The sequence below is a fragment of the Aythya marila genome (genome assembly GCF_965140915.1).
Source record: "Aythya marila genome assembly, chromosome: 20".
In the NCBI taxonomy this organism is placed as follows: domain Eukaryota; kingdom Metazoa; phylum Chordata; class Aves; order Anseriformes; family Anatidae; genus Aythya; species Aythya marila.
In genome coordinates this window covers 5,938,286-5,957,489 of record NC_139061.1, presented here as the reverse complement: position 1 = coordinate 5,957,489, position 19,204 = coordinate 5,938,286, and the positions used below count along the sequence as shown (strand labels likewise).

Genomic DNA, 19,204 nt, shown 5'->3' with positions numbered 1-19,204 from the left:
CGTAAGAGAACAAGGCTGGATGGAACCTGAGCCTGGAACTCAATGGCCCATCGCACCCAGGGCCATAAAGAACTCAGCTGCAGCTGAGAACAGGCCAAGCACAACTGCATCCTCCTCCTGTCGAGTCCGCTGAAAGGCATTCAGCTGTCAAAACCTGGTAAGTTGTGGCACAGCCTTTGAAATTCAGGGTAAACTACATAGCCAGGACCCTTCCAAGGAGCACAAGTTCCTTGGGACCCCTGCTCTGGGCAGGGACCCCAGCACACAGCAGCCCTGGCCTGGGGCACCCGGGTGGTGCACGAGAGGTGAGGGACTGAAGGGGATCAAAATGGGGGCCTTGAGCTCCCAGTACGTACACAAAACAGACATCCAAGGTCCAGAATTTCATATTCACTGTTTCTTTTCCCTACAGGCCTCAAAAGACTGAGTCACTGAAGTCATTATCAAATTATAAAGGTCTCTTGCAACCGAAAAAACAAATCTCACCCTGCATTTCAAGGGTATTTGATTAGACAGAAACAATACAGACATAACATTAATCACAGAATCACAGAATCACAGAATCACAGAATTTCTAGGTTGGAAGAGACCTCAAGGTCATCGAGTCCAACCTTCAACCTAACGCTAACAGCCCTCCACTAAACCATATCCCTAAGCTCTACATCTAAACGTCTTTTGAAGACTTCCAGGGATGGTGACTCCACCACTTCCCTGGGCAGCCTGTTCCAGTGCCTCACAACCCTTTCAGTGAAGAAGTTCTTCCTAACATCTAGCCTAAAACTCCCCTGGCTCAACTTAAACCCATTCCCCCTCGTCCTGTCACCAGGCACGTGGGAGAACAGGCCAACCCCCACCTCGCTACAGCCTCCTTCTGCAATAATAAATTACTTTCACATATCATCTTGCAAGAGATAATAAAAACATCAAGAATTCCATGAACAGGCTGAATTGAGGGTCACAAAAATAAGATTATTTTCATATGGGTTTGTCTTGAAATTCCTTGAGTCTCTTTTCTTGAATTTGAAAGTCTGATTCAAGAATATTCACAAAGCCACATTTTACTTTCAACATTATATTTTCATAACTTTTACAGACACGAACAAAAGCTTTCTCAACTCCTCACATCCCATTCCACCAGATTTAGCACAAAATACTACTTGAAACTGTGTGAATTCGATAGGGCTACTGAGTTTTATAGTTTAGAGGTCCATTAATTTTTACAAATACAAATCTGGAAGCTGTAAGGCAGTAATAATTTACTGGAAATGGCATTCTGCATAGTTATTTTACAGGACACTTAGCAGAACTTGGCAACCACCTTTTTATGGCAGTAAGAGTAAGTTTACTCCCCCCTCAGCTGCCACGGGGAAGCAGTAACATAAAGCAGATAACTGAAGAGAATTTCAGGCACAGACACAGACTGCAGAGACATCCAAGAGTACACTGCTCCAGGGTTACACTATCAGAAGGCTTCAATCTGCTAACAAGAATACTGCAAAAAACGAGTTGAGATGCCTTCTTGATAGCTGTAACAAATTTTATGATGTGCTTGCAACCATATTCCCCTCTATTATATTAAGAATTCTACACAATAGCCATTTCCTTAGGCATTAAACAAAATCTACCAATTTTTATTTCTCAAAACCTTTAAAAGATGGAAAAATAATCACTCTGTATTCAACAGTTTGACACGTCTCCACGCAGCTCACACTGCTGGCTGTGCAAGCTACCTCTGTTACTCTAAAGCACTTGGTCGGTGATAAATATTCAAAATGCAGAAGCCAAGGAATTTAACTGAGGATGTCTTGCTGCTAAGATATGCCTTTTATTTTTATTTTTTATTTTTGAAGTTAAAGTGACATGCAATCTGGCAGATAGACCTGCCATAACAAAAAAAAAAAAAAAAAAAAAAAAGATTCAAGCATTCACACCTTTTCCCCATTGTAACGCCCAACCAACTCCCATACTTCAAAAACTTGGCTGTAAAACTGGAAGAGAAACCAGAAGAGCTGGTAGTTTAATGGGAGAATAAATAAAGGATTTTTGTTCGTTTGTTTTTTTCTCCTTTCACAATACTTGAGCTTTGTAATCAGAGATAGATTTCGGTCTCTGAAAGTGGTTAGGTCAGATGCACAGATGGCGTGACAGAATACCGAGAGATTTGCCTACAACAAGGTTAATTTTATTCAGAGTGTATGTCCTTTTAGGAGCACATGCCAACAGAAAAGCACGCCAATTCTGCTTTCTATTTTGTTGGAACAATTTCTCAAGTTTCCTGGAAGAGTACGTTCTTGGCAAATACGACTCGAGGGCCATTCTTGCATTGACAACAATAATTAAGTTCCTGAAATCTGATGGGTGATCTTGCTAGGATGAATAATGCCAGTCTAGACAAGAACAGCTCAGGTTTATTTAGGGCACAAGAAAAAGCAAAGCTATATTGGAAGAAAGGCTGATATTAGCTGTCCATATTTAAGTTACACTGATCTTAAATTGCCAGTTCACATGCTCTATATGCATGTTATCAGGACAACTGTTCAGTGGGTGCTACAAGTGATTCAAATCATTAGTTAACAATTATGATTTTGCATATAATCTACATTGCAAATCAGCTTTCCAAGACACCACTAGCTACATAACACCGAAACCAAGTTATGACCAGACTTCTATATGCCAAAGGTACTCTTTTACCTTTTAAAAAGGTACGAGATAAAAAGAGGAACGCGCATACTCACTTGGAAAGAGAAACACCGCCTGCTTTTCCGATCATTTCTTCGTGGTGCAGCACTGCTTGGTTCCATGGGATGCGAAGAAACTTTAAGAGAGTTCTCATCCATCTTTCAGGATGCAATACAAGCTGTTCATAATGTACCAGCATACACCTCTCAAAACCAACCTCCATACACTGGTTATACATAGTTTCTATAGCACGATTCCACTTGGTCAAACAGTCCCTGTAGCTGTTCAGGTCAAAGCCAGCTATTGTGACTTTTCTGGATATCATGGAATGTACAGATGCACGACCGTCCCGTACCATGAGAAGAAATTTGGCATTGGGGAAAATTCTAGCAAGATAAGTTAAGGATTTTAAAGCAAAAGGGTCTTTGTTACACAAATACGGTGCAGGCTCTCCATGTTTCACAATGATTTCCAGTAGAAATGCTTGCATGGCCGAGTCCAGAACCTCATCTGTGACTCCAGCTTCATCCAGCCGGATCTTCTCTTTGCTTGACCTAGCCCACATCTGCTTAACTGCCAGTATTCGTGGGATGACCCTTGTCTCTTCTCCGCACCGAATATCCGGGTGAGCATCAAGCATGGCACGCATTAAAGTCGTGCCACTTCGAGGTACTCCTCCAATAAATATTAAAGGCATGTCTTTGTTGTAAGCAAAGGTTTTATTCGCATTTACATTGGAACCAGTTCTTACTGTGCTTCTCACGCTTTCCATCCTCGCAGGCTGGCTGCGTTCCTCTATTCGATGGTGACACTCCATCGCGTGCTGGCCCAAATAAAACACTGTCACTGAACTGATCACCAGACATGCCAGTAGCAAGTTCTGTTTGAGTTTTCCAACCATTTTGATAATGTCTGTCACGTCAAAATAACGAGACCTTCTAGTTCAGATTATTTTCTAGTTCACGTGCCATGGAGATCCTAATCCAAAATAAGTTAATGTCTGGTGAGAGAAAAAAAAAAAAAAGTTTTGTTAAGAACTGCATGATGAATCAGCAACAGAAACATCTGACAGCATTCAATGCAATTATCATCTCCTGGTGTTGCATTAAGACCACAAAAGGCTATGTCTAAACACAAATACCCCACAAGAAAAAGTACTCTTGTTTACCCATAGCAGCAACACAAAACATAATAAGATTGGCGATTATAGTTGCTATTTTCATAGTTCTCTGATGCATTGTAACAGTATATTTAAAGGAATTCCACCACTGGATAACTACCATTAAATTTTGCAGTCAAGGAAAGCCATTATTTATATGGAACTCTACAAACTGAAAAAACAACTCTTAAGAAAACACCTTGCTTTGCTAAGCGAGGATTTTACAGGGAAAACAAAGACAAAAGACAAGACCTGCCCCCTTTCACATTTGCCCATAAATACATTATATTCAGCATTGCCTGACATGCTCCATTTCCTTCAGAGAACAGGAGGTGATGGAAGACGTTTCACAGTTATGAAACAACCCTGAGATTCTCCATTTTTTTGATCATGGGCTTTATGCAATGAAGAAAAATAGCCTGCAACAAGTAAATTTCAACTTTAATTTCAAGAGAAGCTTTGATGAAAGAAACGTTATCACCATTAAAAACTATAAACAGAATCCAAGATTAAAAGTAAAATCAGCCGTGATTTAAATAACAAAAGAGTCAACCCATGCTGACTTGAAAGTTTTAATCCATCCCAGTATTGAGATGATGCAAAGCAGATACAGAAAACTAAGGATTTCATCCTACCTTGTTTTCTTCACCTATTTTTTTCTTAAAGATATTTTTCTCAAAAAAAAAAAAAAAAAAAACAGACCAAATTATTCATCATTCCATTGATTAAAAAACATGAAAACAAGCCAACCTCTCCCCCCACATCTTATGCAGCATTTTGATCTCCAGAGAAACATTTGCTGAAATGCTAAAAACTGAATAAATTGGGAAGAAAGAAGAACCAATCCTGTTTGCCATCAGCGTACAAGCAAAAAGAATTAAAGCTTTGCATGTAATAAAGCATTCCCAGAATAAGTATATGCTGCTTTCTACCTTCAGATAAGGTTTGTGCTCCTTTTAAGCAGGGCTGGTAAGCTCGTTATTTCTTTTAGCTTCTACTTCATCTGGGTAAGTCCGCGCTTCTGCTGGTATGACAGCACCAGTCTTCCCGCACCAAACAAAACGTAACGCTCTGAAGTTTAGAATTTGAGTATTTTGTGATTTCACAAAGAGCTTTATGGCGAGCACCCAGGTGACAAATCAAAAGTCAAGTGGCAATACCAGTAAGGCAACTTGGCTTCCTAAGCCACCCTGGCAGCCCGTCTTCATGGAGCTTATAGTTAAAGTCATTTCGTATTTATAGTACGGAGCAGAAATACATACTGTAAAAAAAGCATTTAACCTATTTGTCACGGTATAATCTCCCTTCCGTCTCTATATCACATGTAAATTACTCAGTTTGTTTTAAACCCTCACAACTCTTACAAAAAAACGGGAAAAAAAATGGCAAAACAAGGATGACCACATGTCTACTTCACGAGGTATCAATAATATGGCTTTAATTCCACGCCCTACTCTACAATTTAAGCAGCTATGATTACCTGGTGACAGGAGGACATTTCAGTGCTGTGAAACAAAATGAACTTGCCACAACAAAAGCCACCACTGTTCTCCTGTAAGCTACTTTCAAATAGCTATTGCACTATTTTCTACAATGACAGAACCCGAAACAAATCAGATGGGTAATATAATGTAAGGGTTTGCACAGCTACCACATTTATTACTAAATATTTTAGATAACTTCTTTTTTAATTTTAACTCTAAAAGATTTCCAAGCTGTAATAAGGAGGTAGTCTGAAACCCCAAGACACGTAAAATGAAAACGAGGGTTTTCACTGATGATAGTTTTCATTTAGGACTCCTTAAAACTGCATTATTTACACATAATTTTTATTTTTACAGATGAAATGAGAACCAAAGACTTAATTAGATCACTTGCCAACGTGTACGTGAGATCAAATAAAAGGTTTAGGTAGAAACAAAAGATGTAAGAGCTGTCCGCTGTCCAATGTAGGCACTGGTAAGAAGGACTTAGGAAGACGCCACGAGTTGCAGCCAACACCAGTGGATTATGTTCAGCCCTGGCTTACCTAAAACTGCCACCTCAGCTGCCCAGGTGCCTTGCGGTGTTCACGCCAACCTGTACCCTGTACCTTTATTTTTCCATCCATATCATACTGTATAGACTGTATCATCCATACTGTATAGACTGTTCTTTTACATGTACTCTGTTGTTTTCTGAGAGGAAGTAGTCCGAAAACTGACTCTTCCTCTCCAAATTCCAATGAAATTCATACTCTAATTGATACTTTAAGCATGGGCTTGCTTTTCAGGGCTGAAATAACTCACTGAATGGTATGAATCACAGATGCTTTTAATTGCCAGGCACTCCGAGGACTGAGGTACCGCCAACATTTTAAAGGACTGGCTTCCTCGACACTTTTCCATCTCTGTCAGCAACACGACACACCCCTGAGCACACGCTGATGCCGACCCTGTTCCGAAACACGACTGACTGAAGTGTTTCCTCCATAAGAAGCTCAGTCTGTGACAGGATTCACAAGCCGATACCCCCAGGGCCGTCCCCTGCTTGGCCGCTGCCTTCCCCACCACATGGCTGCAAGCGCTGTGAGGGGCCCGGCCCTGAGGCGCTGACAAAGCTGATTCCAACCTGCGGCTGTCGCAATACTGTGCTCGAAGTTCAGCTTATTGGTCTTTGCTACCCATAGTAAACTGGAATTTGGGGCTCAACTGGTTTTGTTATAGTTGAAGCTGCCCAGGAGGGCTGGCAGGCACCTGTGGCAGCAGTGCTCCGCCACAGCAAGCCCCATTCCGCCTGACAGCCACTGGCCTTGGCTTTAATTTAAGTGCCTGGATATCCGCAGAAAGAATCCCCCAAAACTAAGTGAACACCCTCCAAACAGCACTCAAAAAAATAAAAGCATATATATACACACACACACAAAATACACGTATACACACACAATTCAGTCAATAGCTGCACAGCACTGAAAAGCAGAAAGCCTCTCTCCTGAGCAGATGCAGCATGCACACCTAACTTTTAATTAAGGAAGGAAAACTGTGCTGCTTAAAACTAGCAACCACCACACAGAATCTCTCTGAATGCTCTTAGAAACAGTAATGATTTAGTTAAAAGTCTTCTGCAGAAAGAGCTAGCACAACAGGAACAGATTTTGCTGCAGAGCATACAAGATGTGCAAATATTTACACTTTATACAATCCCCAACATTATTCAGTTTGAGTAAATGCCATAAGACTCATTTCGGAAAAAAAAAAAACACCAAACCAAAGATTTTCTTTGACTTACAAACTAATAAAAACCTATCCCTTGAAGCCCCTAATCTTCCCCAAATGCAGAAGTTAGGTAGCTGATCACTAAGGAAAGCCTCTCAGTGCATGAACTGTTTTACTTGGGTCATTTATGGCAGAATATCACTGTGAAAGCCAGAAGGGAGGTGAAGCAGCAGCAGTGTCAGAGCAAAGCCTGCTGAACGCAGGCTGGAACACCCCATCCACGGGTCAGGCAAGGCGGAGCGATGGCTCACTCCCAGCACCGAATGCACTAAGTGCTGCAGACTCAGTTGGTTTCCTAAATTACCATTAAGCATTGACCACTCGCATACAAAAGCAACAGATCCATATACCTTTTTTTTTTTTTTTTTTTTTTTTTAACCAGAAAAAAACAAACAAACACACAAACACACCAATCGACCACAAACCTTTTCATTTGGTGCAGCAATTTTTGCTAAGTCCCACGCTGCCAAAGGCTGACAGGGCAGAAGCAGCCAGGCTGAAGCTGCCCTGTGACCCACCGTGCTGTTTTCTGCCTGGGAGCAGTACCTGGAGCATGCAGCCGCCGCCAAACGTAGCAAGGCCGGGGCCTCGTACATCGGGAATCCAACAGGAGCTGACAGAAAGGCACCTCTCAGCAAACCGATCTGTTCTACAAGCTAGCAAGCTCCCTTCTGGGCCCCTGGTTACACATAAGGCTCTTCAAGATAAGTATGACATATGGAAGTTACTGCCCTTCGAGCAGCTCACAAATCAACAAACTCCACCTCCTCCCTCCTCTACATGAGCGAGCACTCTGGATCGCATCAGTGTCAACCTGAAGAATTATTACAAGTCATTAATGTTCTGCTGTTAACAGCAACTAAACCGACGGCGTCTGAAAATCACAGCAGGGCGATCAGCAGTCCCCAGCTAGCGTTTAAGCAGAGCCTTGAAGAATGGTGGGGTTTTCACCTGCTGGGACCTGAGGAGAGCAAGCTGCCACTCCAGCTAAAAGCACAGGCAATTCTTAATAAAAAATAGGAAAATGACAGAAAAAACAACACCACAGTCAGAAGTTAAAGATCACTACGATGACAGACAAGGCCTTTAGCAGCCAGTTTCAAAAGACAAACTAAACCAAATGCCCAGCAAATGTAAGTGCAAGAAATAGCACAGAGTTGGATCTACAGGTTTCATTACAAGAAAGTGCAACTAAGCACTGAGTTAGAAGTGCCTGTAACTGAATTTTATTTCCAGAAAAGTCAGACCGATGAGTCAGCCCCAAGAAGATGTGAACAAAGCAAAATGACTGCTTTGTCTCCCCGCTCTGCACACACCAGCTCCCTCCTCCCCCCTGCCCCTATCTGCAGTAGCTCAAGACCTACTTTCCTAAAGTTCATCCAAGAAACACTGAAGATTTCAGCTTAGTAAAGAGGCAATTCATTCATTTGTATTTTACGCTAAAACAGTTTGGGGTTTGTCATTGCTTGAAAAAGTTGTGTTGGGGAAGAAAAGATCATCCATCACCATGCAGCATGAAGTAGCCCTCCCAAGCTGTAGCAGGCACACTTTACCTTGGGAGACTGCGAAGAGTGATGACCATCACCTACCTCCTTCCAGTGGATTTTTCCAAGGCTAAATAAACAGGACAGCAACACTTGCATCACCCATCTCGAAGAAAAGCCACACACATAAAGCATTTTTCAGTGATTAGTTTGTCCCTGCCTTTTACTTCTCAAGGTTCTGGCTCGCATCCTGACCACCAGATCTCTTTCTACAACAGCAAGTACAGGAGCACTGCCCGATTTCTGTGCAACGTGCCCCCTCCTCCTGCATCCACCTAAATGCGCATCACATTTGACCACAACACTTCTCGAGAAGATAGTTCTCAGCTCTGTATCAACAGGCTACCAGGCTCTAGTCGTCCTTTTCGAAGCCTTGCACCCCCTGTCCTGCGTTGGACAGTGGTGAGTGGAAGAATCAAGAGTTATGGTACCAAGAAGATACCATACCATATCATGTCAAGAAAATACATATGGTATCAAGAAGATACTCCAGCAACACCACCTTTCAGATGAACAACCGCAGTCTGACTGCCGGATTCAGCCCTTACAGCCAGTGCTTGTGGTACAAATCTGCTAAGGGAAACTGGAGAGAACAATCATTTGGCAGCGGCACAGCTAAAGAAGGTAATTAACTGGAGGAAATGAGTGAAGGAGCAAGAGGAGAAAAAGAAGAAACCGACATGGTGAACATTGGCAAGTCCAAGCAGCATTTTCATTTCTGCTTGCACAGTCAGAAGCAGAAGAGAGCGACAATGGATAACAGCAGTTTAGGAGTTTTTGCTACTCAGTTTAGCTGCCTTGCATCTGCTTAACCTCCAAGCCAACAAGGTAAGCAGACAGTGAGCGAGATGCAACAGGCGCTGCTCTTTCGACGTAGTTATCTGGATCAGCCTTAGCACTTCATTGCATAGAGGGAGCTCCAACAGCTCCTGGCTGCCAAGCTCTCCAAAGGCCACTTTGCTCAAAAAAGCAGAAACATACCCATAAAAGCTTCCCCGAAGGCAGCAAGAAAGAAAGCTGGCTGGCTCTTCAGCTGCTGGACTTTAGCCGCTCTTCTTCCAAGCCCTGTTCACACTGTACACACAAGACACAGCTGCAAAAAGCTTCTAGATGTTGTTATACAGAGGTGCCACCTCCTGCTGCCATGTACTCTGTAGTAAGGATACACTACCAAAGTCACCTAATACACGTCTCACAAAAAAAATAATAGACAAATGGGTTCCCGTGTGATGCAGATGTCCCAGAGCCAAAGGAGCAGCGGTGTTGAAATCGAAAAAAGGTCAAAAGCCCTTACCATTATTTTAAAAGATTGAGGTACAGACATTGTAAGAGGTTCCTCCCTTCAGCAAAATAAAACCATGCACAAAAACTTGTTGATCTTGATTCAACTGGTTCCAATTCCAGCAGAGAAATGCCTGAAGAGTTGATAACCAGCCTTCCACAACTGAATCCAAGGAAAAGAAAGTTTTCTTAGTAATTATCCTCCCATCTGCACTGTGTTTCAAGTCACCAGTTGTGAATATATTTTCCTCTCAGGCACTGCACTGTAAAAGCACATACTAGGACGGTGGCAGAGCCTGACAGTTCTCAGGAATCCTCTTCAAAACAGCGCATTTTTAGAAGACGCAATATATTCCTTACAGAAAGTTCCACATTAAGCTCATCAAATAGTTTAAGTAAGAAGCTGCTGCATAGAACAACAGGTCTTTGCATATTTCTAAGTCAAAGTTAAAGAGAGGTCTTACACGAATTCCATAAAAGCTTTCCCTCAATGCACTGGTTTGTTTCTGGCCGTTTGCATTTGTTCACCACAAAGAAGATTGCATAGGAAAGCTGACAGCTACACGATAATGGTATAGCACAACACCGAGGAACACAGCTGAAATATTCACGGGATACCACTAAAAGAAGCTATCCAAACCGGCCTCGACTCATTTAAGAGACTGTTCCAAAAATCATTTAGGTATTGTGGAAGCATTTTTGATGTCTCCCAAGCACAGCCATCTCAAGGACTCCCCCAGGGCTGGGCATCGCGCCTTGCTACCCGGCATGTAACAGCATCCGAGCGATGCCGAGGTCAGAGGACGGCACTGGCAGGCAAACCCCCAGCACAACATTTGGCCAAGCAAGAAATAAAAGGAAGGGCCAGGAAGCTGAGTACCAAGCCCATCTTCACCCTTTTCAGTCATCCCGGCTCCCAAGCCCTGCAGCCGATTTCTCGGGGTTTCTCCCCATTATTTATGCAGGAATAAAGGCTGCTAAAGCACAACCAGCAGTTTTTATCCCTCCCCAAAAAAAAAACAAGCAGCACTTCACCTGGGGGAAAGCACCCGGGACAGGACGCAGGCAGCGGGGCTGGGCGCAGGCTGGCTTGGTGCAGAGCAGCTCCAGGGGCAGGATGATGGAAATGGACTGGGATTACCCCAGGGACACGCAGACACGCAAACAACCATCGGTGCCGTTCGCTGGCATTTTTCTCACACTCCCCTAAACCCGCATTTTTTGCTTGTTTTTAACCTGAAAAGCTGTAAAGGCCAAATCAACCCCCGCTGGTCTCCAAGTTTTTGCACCAAGCGCCCCTACCCCAAATCGCGGGGTCCTCCCGCAACCTCTGGAGCTGTCACGGTGCGGGGGGGCTGCCCCAAAACCATTAGCCTCCCTCATCACCCCCACATACACACATTTATATATCTAATAAATACATATTATATATTTAGAGAGATAAATTCAAACGTGTTTGTGCACCCCCAGACCCACCCACACCTCCAGCCCCTTCCCCCAAGCAGCCCCGCGCACCTCCCAGGCGCACCGAACCCTTCCTTTAAAATAAAACCAGTTCCCATTTCTCACCTTTTTAACCCCAAAAAGCGGTCAAACCCCCCACCCCCTCCCTCCCCCCTCCCCGAACCCAGAGGCTGCGCCGGGACCCTCCCCAACACCGGCTGCACCCAAAGCGGGCAGGAACCGCACGGAGCCGCCCAGCAGCGACCCCGGACCCCCCCGGTGTCCCCGGTGTCCCTGTGTCCCCCCCCCGGTGCCCCCCGGTCCCCTCCCGGTGCCCCCCCCGCGCTGTGCAGCGCCCCCCGCCTCACCCCTGCTGCTGCTGCCGCCGCCGCTGGCAGGGCCGGGCCGGGGCCGGGGCCGGGGCCGCACCATGGCTGCACGGGGCCGGCACCGGGAACGGGAACGGGGCTGAGGAGCGGGAGCGGGGCCGGGACCGGCACCGGCTGCGCCCCCCCCCCCCCCAACCCCTCCCGGTCGCCACCGCCCCCTCCCCGCGGCTGCCATGGAAATGCCAAGCGCGCCCTGATTGGCCGCGGGCCGCCATGTGTCGCGCGGCGCTATTGGGCCGCCGCCGGGGATTGACAGCCGAGGGGCGGGGTTAAGAGGGGGGAGGATGGCCACGCCCACTTCGCGGCTTTTTCCCGCGCGGCCGGAGGTGGCGGGAAACGGCGGGGGGGGCGCGACACGTGGAGGGTCCAGGGGGGAGCCTGAATTGGGCTTGTTTTTAACTCGCCGACACCAAAATTGTATTTTTTCTTTCCGTGCAGGGGCTCTGGCCCAGCTGCCTTCGCCCCGTGCAGACAAACAGCCCGTGGGATCGCAGGGATAGGAGGGATCCCACGGGGCAGCACCGAAATGGAGGTTGCTTGCCACGTGGGGGGGGGAAATAAATCAGGGAAAGGGAGTTAATGGGGTGGCAGCCCCAAAATGCAGGCTGGGAGCAGCAGTAGTGCTTGGGGGGCTTGGCTAATGGGAACGAGCACGGGCAGGGTGCTGCTGGCCTTGGGGACACCACAGCAGGACCTCAGCGCAACGAGGCCGGGAACCACCACGTGGCAGAACGTCACCTTTTCACCACAAAAACCCTAAAATTGGGTCAGACTCATTGCCCCATCTCCCCTGACGATGTCACGGGGCACACCACGAAGCTAGGAGACCCAAGCTCCAGTGCCCAGTGAGCATCAGGACCCTGAGTGATCCCACCAGGGCAAACGAAGTGCTGCCAGCCCCTCACCTCCCTCCTCACACAGCAAGAGCCCATCGTAAAGCTTTTACGAGCCCACCAGGCTGTGGTTTCCACCCACACGGCACTGGATAGGGATGGGGACTTACCCTGCCTCCTGCTCCCCACGGTGACAAGGACACATCGATGCTCAGCAGGGGCTGCCACCACCTTCCAGGGGCACCCGATATCCCCAGGGCCTTCTGATGTGCTTGGGAGCTGCCGGGTCCATGGAAAAACAATAAATTCCCCCCCAGGTGCTAAAATCCACCTCCAATTTCTCATCTCAGGCAATAAACGTCGCCTGCTGCCGACGGCGGCAGGACTTGAAGCGCTGATTTACGGACGAACCGCTCCTATTTCCAGTAAGATTGCCTCGAGCCATTAAGCAGCACTTCCCAGGTCGCTTTATCGATTTGCCTTTTACAGCTCCAGCCGTGACTCACACACATCGTCCCCTTTCACGGCTCCCAACCCGCGGCGATCAAACGGGGCCCTGGGGAGAAAACGTGGCTCTATGAGGGAAAATCACAGCCACTGGGGGAACCAAAGCTGCTGGATGGGGCTGGTGCTGCCTTTAATCAGCACCGGTGCAGGAGCTGTGCTCAGCCAACCTGCCAGGTATCTGCAGGCAGAGCCCAGCTCCCAGCCGGGGATAATCCACGGTGTCCCCCTTCTGCCCCTTAGTGCTGAGCACCAGAGGTAGCAGAGCCCCCCTGACACCTTCCCACCTGCACTCCCCAGCACGGCTGCCCCAAAATCTGCCACAACGGGGGGCAAAACTGAGCTCGTTTTTCCCTCCCTAGCTGCCAGCACAGTGCGTTTATGTAGATCTAAGTCCACTCCAAAAAAAAAATAGCCCTGAATTCAATTTAAGCAAGCTGATCAGAAGCCAAAGTCTTGCTGTCCACCTTGGGGGTGGTGTTTCACCTGAATTCCACCTCCCCAGCTGTAAGAATGCCAAGAATTTCCCTCTCGCTCTGCACAGCTCCTGCCTTCCCCCAGAGCCATGCCCACTGGCTTCAGCACAGCCTGGCTGGCACAGGGGAATTTGGAATATCGCTGCTCCTCTTCCTCCAGTGCCTCGGCAGCGAGCACAGGGCCGGGCTTGGGGCTGGCTGTGCAGGGAGAGAGAAGGGATTTTCCCCTACAAGCAGCATCCCAGCCGGGTTGGGGCTGGGGATACAGCAGCCAAGCACAGACTTTTCTCCTTCCCCCTGCCTGGACTATTGGGACTGTTCCTGGTCCGACCCGAAGCAGCTCTGTGCCTGATGGTTCCCGGCCCTGTCTGGGTCTGACCCGGTGCCTGTCGCCTCCTGAACGTGACGGCGGAGAATTGATCATCCCCCGCGCCTGCAGAAACGCATCGGTGCCAGGAATATCCCCGCCTCGCCTCCCTCAGCCGTATTCATTTCACAGGGAGATTTTTTCCCCAGCTGTGCGAGCTCTGGAGGTGCAGCATCCTCGGGGTTTTCCAGCGGGTAGGCAGCTCCGTCCGTCCAAGGAATACAGCAGGAGCTGTTTTTCCACTCAAGGCAGGAGCGAGCGCTCCCCTCGCACATTTACAGGCACCTTCGCGTGTTCCTGGCCGGCGGACAGCTGCCGATGTGGCACGACGGACGTGCACGGGCTGAGCGCTCCCCTCCTGCACAGGAACATCCGAGCACAAGCCAGGGCCTGACTCCTTCCCCTCCGCTGGATTTTCTCTTAAAAAATAAATTAAAAAATCCCACGTTGGGACCAGCTAGGCAGAAACTCATTGCCTGGGGCAGGCAGAGCCCCGCTGATGGGCACGAGCGATGCTCTCGCTGCCCAGGGATGCTCGGGGAGCTCTGTGTGGGTGCCCGCTCCTCGTGGCATCCACCTGGAAAATCACAGCAGGAATTCGGGATCCCTCCTGCGAAGGGGCAGGAGCCATTTCTGGGGGGAACAGGGAATGCCCCAGAAGTTTAAATGGCTGGAAATGCCCAGCAGGTTGCAGGATTAAGCCCTGGGTCTGGAAAGCAGAGCCCGTGCCATGCGTGGCAGCAACACAATGAGCTAAATATCCGCCAGCTCATTTGTAATGCCAGGAGTACAAGAAGTGTCTCAGCTGTGTCTGGGGCAAGGAGGTGAAAAGGAGGCTCCTGACCTCCAGCATCTTAAAAAATAATAAAAATTATTTTAACTTAATGAAGAAGACACAAAATCCCTCTGCCACAGAACCAGCGGTGTGCTTGTGTCACATTAAAAGTTTCCAACCCCTGAGCTCTGGCTGCAAGGGGGCAGTGACGCATCCTGTGAGCGTAGTGGTTTTGAAAGCAAACCTGTCCCATGGCGAGAATGTGTTGGCACCCTGAAAAAATACAGAAATCAAAAAAAACACAAAATGCTGCTTTGGGGTCCAGCTGTATGTGCTGGGTCCCATCCCGGCAGTGATTTCTTCCCCGTTTGCAGGGGCCGAAGCACAGAGCCCCTCAGGTTGCCGGAAAGCCCTGGATTTGGACCCATTTTGCATTTTCACCTCGGTGTCTCCAGGTCCTGAGCTGGGCGTGCTGGGGAAGGAGCAGAGCCCTCGGGCCAAGGTCGGGGAGAGCGAACGGCAAACACGGCCCCTCTCGCTGTTTGGTTTCCATCAATCATTTATTCTTCCCTTTTAAAAGGAGAAAGCGGCACGCCGTGCTCCGAGCTGCCTGAAAGGCTCCTGGCAGGGCACAGTGAGCAGAGGCAACATCCTCAGGAGGGGATGCACCTGAGACCTGTCCTCCCCCAGAAATAATCCCACGGGAAGCTGGGCACGGTGACGGTGGGCACACCACAAAATCCAGACCTCGTCTCTCCCCATGCCCGGCTCCAACCCCCAGAACGCATCCCCCCGCAGCTAGAAAACCCACGTTAGGTTAAAAAAGCAGCAGAGAGGACAAAATGCACCGAAAGATGCATCTGCAGCTCTCGGGGAAGAACCTGGGGCACAAACAGAAACAAAACCTTTATTTTGGGAAAAAACCCTGCCTCTGAGCCTCTTGGGCTCAGCCTGTGCCACCTCCGTGCCTCCTGCTCAGGGGGGCAGGTGGAAAAGGAGACCTCACAGCTGGGTCATGCCATCCAAAGGAGACCCACAGAAACCTGCTCGATTCTCAGTCTTCTCTACTACTGACTTCTGCGTGTTCTTCAGCATGACATTCTGTAGAAATATTTCTTGTTTTCCTATTTCTTGTTTTCCTAGCAAAAACAAGTCCTCCTCTGACCCAAACGGAGCAGAAAGGGCAGAAATCCCCTGCCAAGGCACTGCTGCAAAATGAAATCCCAAACCTTCTGCACCCGTGCAGCCAGCAAGGAGCCTCTGCCCATAGCTCAGGGCTTTCCTTTTGGGTTATTTTGGGCACAAATCCCCACTCTGCTCCACCTGTTCTGCTTGTGGCACTACGGGCAGCCTCTGGCTCAGCTGGCAGGAACAGGAAGCATTTGCTGGTTTCAAATTTTCTTTTTTTTTTTTATTCTTTTCCCCCTAATGTGCTGCAGCTGGGCACGAGGTGGTGCAGAGCCTGGGCTGGGGCAGTGGGGAGGGACAGGAGCAGGGGTGTGGGTATGTGTAGAGTACATATAGAAATGTGTATACGTGCATATGTACAGGTCTAAGTGCTTGTATGCATGTATAAAGTAGGTATTATATGGATAGATTTAAACATATATTTGAAAATATTATATATACATTTATATCAATATATGTGTATATAATATAGAGGATATTTTTAGGCATTTCTGTGCATTTCATATATATGCACTTAGGCATATAAAAATGCATTTTAATTTGAACACAAATAGAATGTAAAGAACATACACATGCATAAATGCATTAATATAAATAAAACGTAACTGTGCATATATATCAAAATATAAATAAATAAATGTAAATGTGACCTGCCAAGTGAAGTCCCCTCAGAGCCAGCAGACCCGGGGGCAGGCTCAGCCCATGCTGCCCACGGCAAGACTCTCCCCAGCCCCGCTCTCGTTCCCACTTGCCCACCTCCAGGAGCATTTTCTGCCCGGGTCCGTGCTGCCGTGCACCCACCCAGCTGCTCTCCCCACTCCTCCGTGGGGTCAGGAGACAAACAGACAGGGAAATAAACTCATGCAGGGGGTGCAGCATGAGATCACCAAGGCCACCAGCAGCAGGGATGCAGCCTCTTTGCTGCCAGAGCTGCCTCACAGTCTCAATTTCCCAAATCTTCCCACAGGCGCCTTTATCAGCGCAGCACCGACGCGGGGTGGCCGGACACAAGCAGGGCAGCCCTGACTTCTCCTCCAGCAGCTACGAAAACGTGGCTGCGAGTGACCCCGATGAGTGCAGGAGGCAGCCTGCCAGTGTCTGTGTTTGATTTCTTACCTAAGCTCCAGCCAGCTTAGCACAACGTCAGCTCGGAGCCATAAACCACGAGACGAGCGGCGTAAATGGCTGTGGCCAAGAGACCCGACCAGGAAAGGGGCTGTGCTCTGTGCTTTCTGGATCAGGGAGCGGCTCTCTGTCACGGTGAGGGTTACCTCGGAAAATCCTCGTGCTGATTTTCTCGTTTGCAAGCACAGCGAAGGGCCACGGAAAGCTGCCTCCACGTAGCGTGCCTGGAGGCGCCGGGAGCTGCTCCCCACCAGGGTCCGGCAGCAAGGGCAGCTGCACACATCGCCACCAGGGCGAGTGATGACCACAAACAAGGGCGCTCAGCACCTCCTGGAGAGCCACGGGGCAGGGGACAGGGCTGGCAGGCGCACGGCATCCCCACCCTGCTCACGGGCCGAGCGAAGCCCACGAACCCCCATTCCCATTCATCTCCCCCTCTACATCCCCTCGCGACGCTGCAGCAAAACCCCAGCACCACCAGCAGCCGGGTGCTACCCCTCACCCCGAATCATCCATCCCAACTCACCACGCTGCCGAATTTCACCTTTTTCGACTTAAACGGGCGATTTGGGCTCCCATCAGCAGCAGCTCCGGGCAGCCCCCGTCCCCCACGCTGCCGCCGTTCAATGAATTCCTGCTCAGAGCTGCAGCCCGGCCGCGGGCAGCTCGGGCAGGGGACAGGGCTGAAGGTGTGCAGAGTCCTCGCGCCGGTCCTCGGGTGCTACGCTCCCACCAGCTTTTTCTTCTCCACCCGCTTTTATAGGAGCCGGGTAGCTCCTGCTGGCTCCAGGCACCCTTATTATAGCGACTGCTCTGACCCATTTAACCAGCGTTAAATAATTTCTCAGTTCATTGTCCTGCAGAGATTAGTTACATGGAAGCATGTTTTAATGATTAACTATTGGGCTCTGCTGAGGCCCCAGCAAAAAAAAATGCAGTTTACAGGGTCCCCGCCCCCTCCTGCCCCCAGCACCCCCTCCTATTGCCCCCCACTCCCAATATTTCTCCTTTTCCTTCGAGCCCCAGCCCCTGGCAGGGTGCATCCAGCCCAGCCAGGCTCAGAGGGAAGGCTCCAGCTCCCAGCACTGCAGGCAGAGGCTGGGAAAAGCCCTAAAAGCAGAGCCCGAGCAGGAAGAAGCAACGTGAGCTGGGCGGTTTGGGGCTGGATTTGCCTTTTGAGCCACTTTTGGCTCTTCCAAAAGGGGGGCATCGATCCTGCGCAAGGGAGGTTTGTCCAAACTGCGTTTCACCAGACCAACACTTGGCACTAGGGCTGAAGGGGACAGACGGGGATTTTCCCACTTCCCAGCTCTGTCCCTGCCTTTCCAGAGCAGCGAGCTCACTCCTTTACCTCCCCAGAGCTCTTCTTCACCAATTCCCTGGAGCAGGAGGGGAAACTGAGGAACAGGGAGACCAAGGACAACCTGCACGCTACGCTGCTGCTTTCACGCAGCATTTGGCCACCCCAGGAGCGGGGCAGGGACCCCTCCACCAGCCTTTAGGAGCATCTTGGGGCCGTTTCCAGCCCTTGATCTTCAGATCCAACCCACCTTCCCCGCCTGCTGAAACCTCCCCGGGTTCACAGCGCGTGGGCAGGGGCCCGGCCGCTTTCCGCCGAGCCCCACGCGGAGCCAGGACGTGGGACAGGCAAGAGCCGGGTGTTTGAGTTGGCCCAAAGCAGGAGCCTCCAGCCCCAGCCTCCGGTCCCTCTTCTGCCCCAGGCTCCCCCGGGGAAGCCCATTCGCTCTGCAGCATCAGCAGTTTGTGGGGAAAAAAGGAGCAGACCTGATGGGAGGAAGCGGTTGAAATCCCCTCAGGTTTCTGTGCTTCCTTCTCCCTCCTTCACCTCCGCCTGCTCCGTGCCGGGAGCGCTTCAATCGCCGTGCGTCCGCTGAGATTTCTAAGGAAATCAGCGAACAATACGAAAGGGGAAAAAATAACCTTTTTTGACTGGAATGAAAGAAAAAACAACAACCACCACCGTGTGTTAAAACGCCACGCAGCAGCTTGAGGCTTCCTGCTGCAGCTGGTGGGGCCAGGAGGGGCTGGGGGTGCCGGCACCGTGAGCCCCACGGTGGCACCGGTCACCGTCCCTATGGGATGAAGCAGTGGGACAGGGTCCGGGGCTGGGGCACCGTGGTGAATTTCCCCTTAACCCCAAAGTTTTCTGGCTACCTGCGATGCTGC

The 19,204-nt window shown here is 49.1% G+C and overlaps 1 protein-coding gene across 6 annotated transcripts in view; it reads right to left on the bottom strand.

The window, feature by feature from the left end:
• Positions 1 to 17,806, bottom strand: part of TPST1 (tyrosylprotein sulfotransferase 1) — a 34,518-nt gene extending 16,712 nt beyond the window's left edge. For 3 of the 6 annotated variants that reach the window (XM_082776654.1, XM_082776658.1, XM_082776659.1), the window contains exons 1-3: positions 11,729 to 11,858; positions 10,953 to 11,161; positions 2,736 to 3,679 (exon numbers count right to left, since the gene is read on the bottom strand). In XM_082776654.1, coding sequence (XP_082632780.1) covers positions 2,736 to 3,580 — 845 coding nt within the window. In that variant the 5' untranslated portion in view covers positions 3,581 to 3,679; positions 10,953 to 11,161; positions 11,729 to 11,858. Of the gene's footprint in view, positions 1 to 2,735; positions 3,680 to 7,517; positions 7,703 to 10,952; positions 11,162 to 11,728; positions 11,859 to 17,543 lie in introns of those variants that run through there. The other 3 variants (XM_082776655.1, XM_082776656.1, XM_082776657.1) reach the window with 3 other exon arrangements.
• Between the last annotated feature and the right edge of the window lie 1,398 nt (positions 17,807 to 19,204).